This window comes from Carassius gibelio, chromosome B2 (assembly GCF_023724105.1).
Source record: "Carassius gibelio isolate Cgi1373 ecotype wild population from Czech Republic chromosome B2, carGib1.2-hapl.c, whole genome shotgun sequence".
Lineage (NCBI taxonomy): Eukaryota > Metazoa > Chordata > Actinopteri > Cypriniformes > Cyprinidae > Carassius > Carassius gibelio.
The window spans coordinates 22,978,620-22,990,985 of record NC_068397.1 but is presented as its reverse complement, the minus strand read 5'-3'; the positions used below and the strand labels follow the sequence as shown (position 1 = coordinate 22,990,985).

The 12,366-nt window shown below is 36.2% G+C and overlaps 1 protein-coding gene across 2 annotated transcripts; it reads right to left on the bottom strand.

Annotated features, from left to right (window-relative positions):
• Positions 1-1,704: 1,704 nt before the first annotated feature.
• LOC127951323 (DDB1- and CUL4-associated factor 8) lies at positions 1,705-11,872 on the bottom strand. Of its 2 annotated transcripts, none has more exons than XM_052549165.1 (13): positions 11,561-11,872; positions 10,715-10,784; positions 10,534-10,620; positions 9,369-10,009; positions 8,626-8,766; positions 8,133-8,227; positions 6,189-6,299; positions 5,877-6,007; positions 5,660-5,767; positions 5,403-5,533; positions 5,195-5,314; positions 4,230-4,346; positions 1,705-3,882 (listed from the first exon to the last, which is right to left on the bottom strand). In XM_052549165.1, exons 2-13 carry the CDS (start codon positions 10,749-10,751, stop codon positions 3,772-3,774), a joined length of 1,830 nt encoding a protein of 609 aa, XP_052405125.1. In that variant the 5' UTR covers positions 10,752-10,784; positions 11,561-11,872; the 3' UTR covers positions 1,705-3,771. The 2 variants fall into 2 exon arrangements, with proteins under 2 accessions (XP_052405125.1, XP_052405126.1); XM_052549166.1 differs by lacking the exon at positions 11,561-11,872 and adding an exon at positions 11,130-11,347.
• Between the last annotated feature and the right edge of the window lie 494 nt (positions 11,873-12,366).

Sequence of the window (12,366 nt, the reverse complement as noted above, 5' to 3'; positions counted from 1 at the left end):
GTGGCCTCGGGATGTTATGTTGAGGCGGGAACACATTCATTTCTTGTGGCCACGACACGAACATGTTTTTCTCTTGGCCATGGGTTTAATGCGTAAACGAACCTCAGTGACCATAGCAACACGGGATTATCAGAGATGTGTTAATTCATATTTTAGTATGAATTACGAAATTATTATATTATAGAAAATATTTCATTATTAAATAATTATATTAACCATATTCCTTGGCTACCGGACTTAATTACATGCGATAGTCAGCATTCAAATTAAGTTTATCATGAATAAATGTTACATAAAGAGCATAATATAAAATAAGCCTACAAGAAAACATTTTTAACCATCCTACAGTCTTGTAAGTCCATTAACTGATTGTCTTTTCCCCATAATATTTGTATATTATTATTAGACTATTATTATTGGTTATATTTTATATTAGTTTATATAAATTGTTTCTCCTTCATTCTGATCTCTTTACTTAACGTCCTAATTTTCATTGTAAATGAAAACACAACACGCTCATTTATCTGACAATTATGCCAATAAGGTTTTGACTTCATGATTGTATTTATGCCCATGTGTGATGATAAAGGAGCTGCTGTGTTTTCATTCACAAATGAATCTATTTATTCATTCATTATTATAACATAATTATTTATTATATTCAAATTATTATTTATTCATGATAAACTTCATTGGAATGCTGACTATCACATGTAATAAAGTCCCGTAGCCAAGACATATGGTTATTATAATAATGAAATATTTTCTATGATAAATAATATAACAATTTCCTACTTCAAAATAAAATATTAATAAATACATCTCTGATAACCCAGGGTTGCTATGGTCATGCAGGTTTGTTTACACATTGAACTTGTGGCCACGAGAAAAACATGTCTTTTCTCAACATAAGTCGTGGCCACAAGAAACGGATGTCTTTCCCTCAACATAGCATCTCGAGGCCACTACAAAAGGATGTCGTTACATCAACAAAATGATCTTGTGGCCACCGCATATTATCACTTTTCCACAAGTTATGTCATGGCCTCGACACCACTGAGTGAACCGACCATGTTTTCTCATGGGCACCATACTCGGGCACCGTATAATAGTATTCACAATTTAAAAGCAAGTCAGCTACATTAGTTAGCATACCTGTAAGCAATTCACACTTCTACACCATTTATTAGTCAATAAATGTTGATTTAAATATCCTTTAAATAAATAAAAAAAATTCTCTTAACATTAGAAACTAATCTACCATTAATGAACAATGAACATTTTGTATTTTATTAACTATAAAACATATTTTTACATAAGATGATTGTGTAGCTAATGCATTTACTGATGTTAAAGTTGATGCGATCTTATTATAATTTTTTTTTTTTTTTTTCGATTATTTTGAAAGTTTCATGGTTACGAAGTAATTAAATTTCATTTAAATGACATGCAATTTTGGATTGTTTGTAGAAATTAAATTTATAAAAACAAATTATTTGTAATTTATTTTCTGCCTAACGACAGGATGCACAAATTGTGAAAGAGAATACAAGTATAACTAATTAAATGGCACTAATTAATACATAATCTGATTACATAATGCATGACGGCCTTACGTTGGTTACATTGAAAATAAATTTTTCCAGTATTTACAGTAAATAAAGGCACTTGAAACAATAAGGCACGTGATCAGAAACAATGGACCAGATTTTTCTCTCTTTTGTTTTACTGCACAATTCGTACATGCTGTCTGAACTGAACTGAAAGAACATAATACTAGGCAGCGTGGGATAACTCAGATAAACAAAAAAGGGAAAAAAATACATGCCAGTGTTAGGACATTTGGAGCAGACAAGTTAGAATGAGAAAATGAACATCAACAGAGACGAATGCTTTTAATTTCAGTGATAACTAGGGTTGTAATCCAAAAAGAAAGAAAAAATATATCCAATGTTTCCATTCATTTAAAAGTATTTTGTCTTATACAATATAAACCTCTGCATCAAATACCAATTCAATTTAGACACCCTTTAAAAGAGTAAGGGTTGAAGATGATTTTTACAGGTTATATATATATATATATATATATATCTTTATATATTTTTATATACATATAGTCATAAGTTATTCTTCTCATACAAAAAGAGAAAAGTTTATACTTTATCCCCCTCACAAAAGAAGGAAAAAAGGGGCAAAGTAATTCAAGCTCCTTACCCACCCAGTGTACCCCACAAATGCGATCCCCTCCCCTGCCATTGACCCATCCTTCCGAAATGATTAATTCCTTTCCACATGCATGTCTCAACAGGTCACAGTCCATCCATGTTTGCTCTTAACCAGCTAAATCCAAATACTGCCAAAGAACAGATACCATTTTTATGAAAAATGGATTGTGAGGGCTTAGCCTTTCTCTGGCAAACACGGGACATCCTGCTACATTTGATCCTCGCCATATAATTGGGCAAAGATCTCGAGGATGAGTATTTAAGCAAAAGACACTGGAAGAAATACGTATTCAACAAATCACTGGCTCTGAGCACCATCATCATCTTTGCTCTCAATTTTTACTGGAAAGGGTGGAGAAGACGACGACAGTCCGTAGAGAGCTACATTTTTAACCATTAGGAATTTCTCCACCCAAGTGCAAATACAAAAACAAAAGAGCTGGTGTCAAATCTGTATTCAATTTAAAAGTCCACAGTAAGTTTGGGGAATTGCAGGGCAAAAAAATGACTAAATTAGCAAAATTAACACATTTAATCCAAGTATTGCATGCCTCCTAAGCACACACTCGTCTTAGAGATTCAAAACTCAAAGCAGATCCCTGATTAAAGTGCAATCAGTAGCATTGGAGGGAGAGAATGGAGCAAAACAGCCAGCTCTGGAACCAGATTAAGCAGCTCTGGTTCATCTTCTGTGTCTACAGTCAGATCTATGAGGGCACGATTGACCTCAAGAAAATTTGCTGTACCTGGCTTCAGCAAACACACACACACACACACATAGGAGAAGAGATCAAACACAAGACAGGATCGGACAGACAGACGGTCCATGACAGTCTATCACTGTGAAGAACAAAGATTGCAGTCCAAAAATAACAAACGTCAGCTCAGTCTTACGTGGAGACATAAGCAGTTCAGATCACTGGAGAAAACTGATGAGGCCAGTAAATGATGGTGCTGGTTTTTAGAACTAGTAACACTCATTCTCTCAGTAATGAGCATAAGGGCCGGCTTTGAGTGTCCGTAATGTCCTGTCATGCTGCGAACACATCGCTGTGAAAGAAAAGCTTCCAATGGGACTGGATACTACAGCACAGATGAAAAAAATCCTCTTCTGGCCTCATGACTACTGCTTCGAAAATTTGTGGTTGTTGATAAACTAAGGCAGAAAAAGAGTAGAGGTGATATATCTCGATCACCAGCTGTATTCTTCTTTTTGATATGCTGTAAAACTGGGAATGAAATGTGCCTGTGTCCATGTTCTTGTTCTTGTAAAATCGGAGTTGTTAACTGCATATGTGGTTGCAAATATATCAAAAATATGAATCTCATTATCAGTTCTTCCACTAGTGATGTCATTTGTGTGTGTGTGGAGCATAAAGCCAGATTTCTGTCATTTCCCTCTCCCTCACACTGTGTATATGTATATATAAAGCTGTGTGTGTGTGTTTGTTGCTGGCCTTTCAGTGTCTATTTGTGTACCAGTGGGTTACTAGTATGTATGTGCTTAAATATATGTTGTGTGTGTGTGTGTGGGTGGGTGTGTGGCTCAGGAGGACATGCACTGCACATGGTCTGGCCCTCCTTCTTCTTCATCAGAGGAATCTGGCGAGCTCCAGGATTCGTCTGTGTCGCCCTCTCCTCCCTCCCCTCGCCGGGCCTACAAGGGGCAAAACATTGAGAAGCTATCAGTGTATAGTTTTTTTTTTAAAATGGCTATGAAGAGATCAGCTCATGTAGGATGAGGTTATGTTCTTATTTTGAGTTAAACCAATAGTTTGAAGAAGCATTGCGAGGATATTCTATTTTTAGTTTGAAAACGCATCAATAGAAGGCTAAGTGTAGGAGGGAACAAAAACGCTACCATTTGAGTGATTTCAGTTTTAGATAGCAGCATGTTGCTTTGCACAAAGTAGAAAGTAATGCATCTTCAATACATAGAAATGAACTGGACTACATATTGGTAATAAAATTAATTATGAATTATCCTGGAATGCAAGTTCTCACCCGCTGAGGTCTTCGGTTTCTCATGTGTCTCATTAGGAACCAGAGGAGCTGTGTGTCATACTGGTCTCCATGACGAACGCTGTCTTCATCCCGTTCTCGCTTGTTCTTCTTCATTACCTGAATAGCCATGATAAAATATAAAACATTTGTTTTATTGCCTTTACCAAAAATATTTATTCATCTGTTTAAGTTTGCACTCAAAGTTTGGATACAATTTTTTTCAAAATATATTTCTTCTAAACCATTTCACAATTTCTTAACCAAAAATGCAGTGAAAATACTATATACTATAATTTATTTATATGTGATGGCAGAGCTGAATTTTCTGTGTCACATGATCTGTCAGAAATCTAATATGGATATATGATCCTCGGATACCTTTTTGTTATCAATATTTTTGAGAAAACCATGATACTTTTTCAGGGATGCTTTCAATAAAAGAACAGCATTTATTTGAAATATTTTGTAAACGTAAAAGTATTTAATGCTTCTTTCAATAAATTTAATGCATCCTTACTGAATAAAAAGTATACTTTTTTATACATATATATAGATAATAGGCACAATATGTACTACCGTATTTTTCGGACTATAAGTCGCAACTGAGTATAAGTCGCATCAGTCCAAAAATACGTCATGATGAGGAAAAAAACATATATAAGTTGCACTGGACTATAAGTCGCATTTATTTAGAACCAAGAGAAAACATTACCGTCTCTAGCCACGAGAGGGCGCTGTATGTCTTCACTGTAGACTACAGGAGAACTGAGCAGCATAGAGCGCCATCTCGTGGCTGGAGACGGTAATGTTTTCTATTGGTTCATTTCTCTTGGTTCATGTCAAATTAATTTTGATAAATAAGTCGCACCTGACTATAAGTCGCAGGACCAGCCAAACTATGAGTTAAGTACTTAAGTTAAGTGCGAATTATAGTCCGGAAAATACGGTATATGTATAAAGTATACCTCTTTAAGTCCCTTTAGTGTAGTGGGATTCTCAGCAGTTGGCGCCCATAACTTCACATCATGGTCCAATCCACTGGTTGCTAAACCTGGAAGATGAGGATGTGGCTCCAGGCAGTTCACCTTAACAAAGAAAAGGAGTATTATTTACATAAGATTTTTTAAAACTGGAAGTTCAATGATCAAATTTAGTGATGTGATAGTGTCTTACCACTCCTCCCCGGTCTCCCTCCATAAACTGAACCACACGAGCAGAGTTCTTATCCCACAGGTAGATGTGTCCACAGTCACTGCCACTGACAACAAACTCACTACAGGGACCGTAAAAGTTAACTCCCTTCACTGACAACAGCAGATGGAATAAGAAAAAATGGGGCAAGGATTTAGAACTGGATTTTAAATTGTTTATAACAAGCATGCAAATTGTGATGCAAGCACTATACTGCAAAGAAATCAAATATAATGTACCTGTAGCATTGTTGCGGTGACCCTTGTATCTCCTGCGGTAATCTGCTCCATCACTGTGGCTGGAGTCAAAAAGGTAAATGTCCTCATCATTGTAACTTGCCAGCAGTTCTGAAAAACAGTTCAACAATGACACACTTTGAATATTGCCACAACAAACCATGTAAAGCATGCAACCATACAAGAATAACGTTCTGAGAGTTTTAAATGTACATATTACCTGTGCCGTCATGGCTGTACACTAAACAGGTGATATTTGTTTTGGACTCGCTGGACACCAAGTGAGAGGGACAAAACTTCTTCAGCACACCATTATTATCATGTTCATTTATTTTTCTCTGGTCATAGATCCTGTCATATAAGGAGAGGAAGAGAGAGAAACAGTGAATGATGCAGGGCAATAGTCGCTTTGGAGAAACAACTGTAACAAGTATAAAGTCTGACAGCTGTATCAGAAGCAGCTTGTGATAAAGACAACAGCATGGCTTTCTGTGTAAAGGAGGTGACATTTCAGCGATGATCTTTTTCTCACCTGACATACTGGTCTCTACCACCCACAGCAAAGTGGTGTGTGTTGGCTGGATTCACGAAAATGGTGTACAGCCCCACCTTCTTTTCACCTTCCTTCACCACTACCAGTTTGCTGAGAGATAAAGAAAAAGATTGGTTAACATGATATGCTTCACATACAACAAAAGTATGAAATGTATCCAATTAATCACACTATGTACTACGGCTGCACAATTATGACAAAAATCATAATTGCTGATTATTCCCTTGAAACTGTAATTATTAATTACGATTATCAGAATTTACACTGAATGATGCTTATACCATTTTTTGATGCAACTGCATGCTATATTTTTATATGAAAATAAACAATCTGGATTAGTTTCTTTAAATTATATAGACTTACAGACTTTGAATGATTAATTGCCGCTTTGAAAGATTACGTAATAGCGGCAACCATAATTGTAATTGAGATAAGAAATTTGATTAATTGTGCAGCCCTGCTATGTACTATCTACTCTAACAGCAATCTTACCTAGATGAATTAAATAACATTTTTATAAGTTTGACTGTAAAGAGATGCCAGTAATGTTTTTGGGATCAAATGAGGAAGAATCTGATTGTTAAAACATTATTATTTATCTAAGGAAACAAACCATTGTCTGTTTCTTTCTACAGCAGATGTTCTTCTACTGTTTTTATTTTTGTAGCATAGAAAAGAAAATATGAGAAGAGGGAAACAGGATTGCAAGCTAGAATATCAAACACATTCATTTTTAGGCTGCAGGATAAAAGTATGTCTAAAAAAAACAATACAAAAATAACAATCAGGGCTGATTGTAGGATTTCTAGGAGCTAAGTATGAGCTGTTTTTATAGCAAGTGTAAAAAGAGATCACAAAAGATATTTTTAAGAGTAAGCCTCAAAGTGGGTCTATTGCTCTAAACCATTAATAAAACAGAATTCTAACAAAGGCTACATTCATTTGATCACAAATACAGTAATATTATGAAATAAATTGTCTATATGAATATATTTTAAAAATGCAATTTCATTCTGTGATGGCAAAGCTGAATATTCAGTCTCCAGTCTTCAGTGTCACATCATCCTTCCAAACAGACTTGGTGCTCAAGATACATTTCTTATTAAATATTACTGTTGGAAACAGTTGTGGTGCTTAATATTTTTAAAGATAGATATTATTAAGGGCTAGGATATTTTTTCTGGATAGAAAGAACAGCATTTATTTGAAACTGAATTTTTTTGTAACATTATATATAATAAATCTTTCCTGAATACAAGCGCTCATTGCTTTTTTTGGTCCACTTTTTTAGGCAAGCCATATTAGGACTGCACAATGAATCGAATTTCTAATTGCCATTACAATTATGAGTACCACAATTACGTAATCGTTCAAAGCAGCAATTAATCCACTTAGGTGTGGTGTGTGTGTAAGATGCTTCTCTACATGTTATCTTAAAGGTTTTTCCATTGCTTTAATATTAGTTTTAGTATAACACTACAATATCATTAATATTTTTACTTTTTTATCATTTAAAGAAGAAACCAATCTGATTTCTGTTTGACATTTGAGGATTAATACTATAGAAAAGCACTAAATGTTTTTACGTTAGAGTGTTTTCAGCTTGTGTATTTTCATATAAAAATACGGCATGCAGTCGCATCAAACAATGGAATAAACATCAATGTAAATTATGATAATCTTAATTAATAATCGCAATTACAATTTCAGGGGAATAATCGACAATTATGATTTTTGTCATAATTGTGCAGCCCTAAGCCATATAATAACCTGTGACAAAAGCTTCCACTGACTCATCTAGCTGCTGACATAATTCTTTGTAGGATATCTAATCCTGCCCCAGCTCACTCGTGCCAATCTGCAGAAGTGCTTCTTTTCTTTCCCTTCGGCATTCTTAGGGCTGTTTGTGACATGTGCACTCACTTGGCAGGTCTGTCTAAGCGCAGGTCAATGCCGAACACTACTGCATCTTCACCAGCGGAGAGGAAAGAGCAGGGAGAGTCTGGCTCCAGTGCAAGCTGAGAGAGAGTAAAAAGTATTCAATCACAAGCATTCCCATGTGACTCTTTTTATATCTTGTAATAAACCAATAAAACATATCAGTTGTGATATAATATATCAAAAAATGTTCTTTGTCTTTTCACCGCGACATGATTGAATGCTTGATTCTGATTGGGTGACAGATTTTCCAAGCTGTTGATTAATGAATGTATGTGACTGTAAAGCTCCAACTAGTGACAGATTTCAAACCTGTTTGGTTTGAGGTAACCACAGAACAAGCTAGTAGAGAACAATTAATATACATGCCAAATAACTTGAAACACCATGTAGTTATCATTATTTTTCAATAATCGGTCAGTCATAAATTATCTCTTCTAAATATACAATTAAACTAAACTTGTATGGTTGATCATACCTTATGAGCTGCACCTTTGTGCTGAGCCACTCTTTTGGTGTTCTTGCAACGCTGTGTGGCAGAAAGCTCAGCCACTCTGATCTGTCCATCTCGGGCACACATGGCCAAAGTGGAGTCACCACTGTTTGGGAGGAACTTTGCCTGGGGACAGAATAATAAATAATAAACATTTTAAAATCTTCTTCTGGACATCTGAAACTAAGATTTAACACCTCTCAAAAATCAATAAAATATATATGGAAATTAATTTTTTCGGCTAGGATGCATTAAATTGATCAAAAGTGACAGTGGAGACTTTGTTACAAAAAAAAAAGAACATTTAAATAAATACTGTTATTTTAAAGTTTCTAATAAAAAAGAAATTCTGAAAGAAATACTGTTTCCACAAAAATATAAGGCAGCACACGTTTTTTTAAACATTAATAATAAGAACAGTTTCTTAACCAAATCAAGAAAACAGTTCTTGTTTGAAATTATATTTCCAAATATTATCCAATAAATGCAGCCTTGGGACGTCTTTCAAAACATTAAAAATTTACAAACCCCAAACCTTTGAACAGCAGTGTTAAAGTAGAGGTTAAAGGACAGGTTTTTGAAAAATGTTGCATTATTTTCTAACAAGATAATGTTTGCCATCAGTGACTTTAAATTAGAAGCGCATTAGCAATGTGCCAATTCTGAATCAAAATGCAAAGATTTCAGAGCTCCAGATAACTGCAGTCAGCTGAACTGTACTTCTTCACCTGGAAGACATTGCTCTTATGTCCACTGTCAAACTCCAGCTCTGCCTTTCTGCTAGCCCAGTCCCAGATTACCACACGGAGGTCATCGCTACCGGAAGCCAGGCGGGTCCCAGAGGGGTTAAAGTGGAGGGTGTTCACGCAGCCCGTGTGTCTCTCCAGACGGCCCTGCAGTTCCAGCCTCTGCACTAGACCTCGCGCCCCACACACCCTCCTCACAAACCGATGCGAATCATGGCCGATCTCTCGGGCACGCAGTGACGGGACCGCGCGCCACGAAGGGCGACTCAAATCCTGCAGGTCTGCTCCCAGCCACGCTTCCATGGCTTGCTCATCTTCTTCCTCAGCATCCTCTTCCTCCTCGTCGTCTTCATCATCATCATCTGAACTGGAAGAGTGGCGAGTGGCTCCACCACCACTGGGTCGATTCCTCTTCCTGGCGGATCTCTTACTTTCATCTTTTCCCCTCTCTCTCTGCCATCCTCCCTCACTCTCTCTTTCTCCTTCTTCAGTGAGAGAGTACAGACCACTGCCATCCATGCTGTCGGTGTCCTCCTCTTCTCCTGGGCCCTGCTTCTGCTCAGAGTTTGCCAACGCTCTGTCCTGACTATCCTCACTTCCCTCTGGGACTGAACTCAAATTTGCTGTCAAGAGAAAATTTGAACAATTAGTGGAGCACTGCTTATTTACACATCCTGCTGTCAAGGTCACTCCAACATTATCTAAGATTCCATAACAGTTCATGATTTTAAGGTATGTTGGATGCATTAAAATGTTCAAAAGTGACAGTAAAGACACTTTAAACATTACAAAAGTATTCGATTTCAAACAAATGCTGCTGGTTTCCACAAAACTATTATGCAGCACAACTGTTTTCAACATTGATAATAAAAATAACATTTCTTTAAGCACCAGATAAGCATATTAGATGAATTCTAAAAGATTGTGTGACACTAGGTTTGCCATCACATTAATAAATTAAACTTATAAAATTCAAAAAATAAAATAGATTATTTTAAATAACAATATTTTACTACATTACTGGTCAAATAAATTGCATTCTTAGTGAGCACAAGAGATGTCTTTCAAAAGCATGAAACAAATCTTACGGACCACAAACTTATGAACAGCACTGTATATGACAGTTAGGAGTTATTTGTTTCTATACCTGAATCAGGACTGGTCTGGGCCTCTGGCGCTGAAGATGTATCTGCCTCGTCTCTTCCTTCTCCAGGTTCTGGATCATCAGAACCACCTGGTAAATCAAGCCCCATACATGTACATAAATGTTGTATTTTGCATTTGTATCACACTATTTTCAACTTTTGCTTACTTCGTGATTTACTTACCATTTGGGACACTGGATTTACCATCTGTATCGCACATTCTGTCTGACCGTCTCTTCTGATGGAAGAGACCCTATAAAAATAAAAGAGAAAATGGCTTGTTTCCATTAAACCACACACTGGATATTCACTAGATAACATTATTTTCAATACAAAAAAAAAAATTTGATTTGAGGGTACTGTTAAAGAAAGCTTGACAGATCGCTTAACGATGGTATTTCATATAGCAAATGATTACTAGATGTCTGATCAAAATGCTCACTACTGGAAAAAAACATTACTGCCATTTTGACAGGTGCTGGCCCCAGATAGTGACTGACAGGATCCCGGACATCAGCTAAAGATGGCAAAATAATCCTGCTTCTATAATAAATAGTTAGTAAACACATGTCTCTAATCGCAATACCCATGACATTACCTGGTACAGTAACACTTGAGTCCAACTGCAGACGACCCTTAGATTGCAGCTTATAAATCTTTGTGCATTAATGTTAATGCCACATAACTTAATAGTGCGCAGTAAACTGTCAGCGACTAGCTAATGTGATAAGTTTAGCAATTGCTTTTGAGGCATTACCCTGGTCAAAAATAGAAAAGCTGCTGGCCAGTTTTGCAAGCGCACACGGATGTTGGCAGCAGGCAAGTAAGTTCTGCAGTTTGAACAAAGAGAGATATATTCTTAAGATTACAAAAACGTCCCGACTAGGAAATACGGTGTAACGTGTCGTGCAGGAAAAACACAAGCTCAACACGTCAGTTACGGATATGTTACGAGTGCTGACTCGAGCTGACAACATGTAAACATTGGTCGTTGCGAGAAAATGGAGAGCTAACTAGCGGTGGTGTTACCTCTACTGTAGGCCTAAAGTCTCCGCACTTGTTAATCCTCTGCGCAGATTTCCCTTCCTTCACCTTCGAGTCAAGCGCAAACAAAAGCTCGACACATTAGTAAGATTTGTCCTCAACACACTCACGCATTGGCGATCCAAAAAACCCCGCAGTTTTAGGTCACGTTTTTGGTCGTGACTGCAGTGTTTATGTTTTGGCTGATCTGCTTCGTTGGGACTTCTGTTTTTTCTTTCTCTTTTCTTTTTTTCTCTCTTTCTTTTTCCGGCAAGAGGCTCGTTCTCCGGAAGTAACGTTAGGTCTAGATTCACAAACAAAGCGGCGCTTAATGTGACACTACACACTGATAACTGTGATACATTATGTTCACATTAAAAAATAAATACACACACTACACACGCACACACACACACACACACACAAATAATAATTTAATATTGATTATGAATACGCCATTTACATTTATAATTATCATAATGAAATCAAAATACAACATTACACATTTATAATAAGAAGAATAATTCGAAAACGATTACAGATTTATTATTATTTTTGTCGTTGTTGTTGTTAGGCTATGATTATTACACCAACTGCATATTGACCATCAGTAATAAAAACAGCCTATTAATTCCGCTAAAAGTGTGGCTCAGTGTCTGACCATATCTATATTATATATTGATATTATGTACCACATTCTATGGTTGATACAGATAAAAATATTGCCCAATATCTGATCATATTTAATTTTATTTTCAAAATAATATTGAACTTTTTTTATTATTAATTATGCCTAATAATCAAGAACAAAA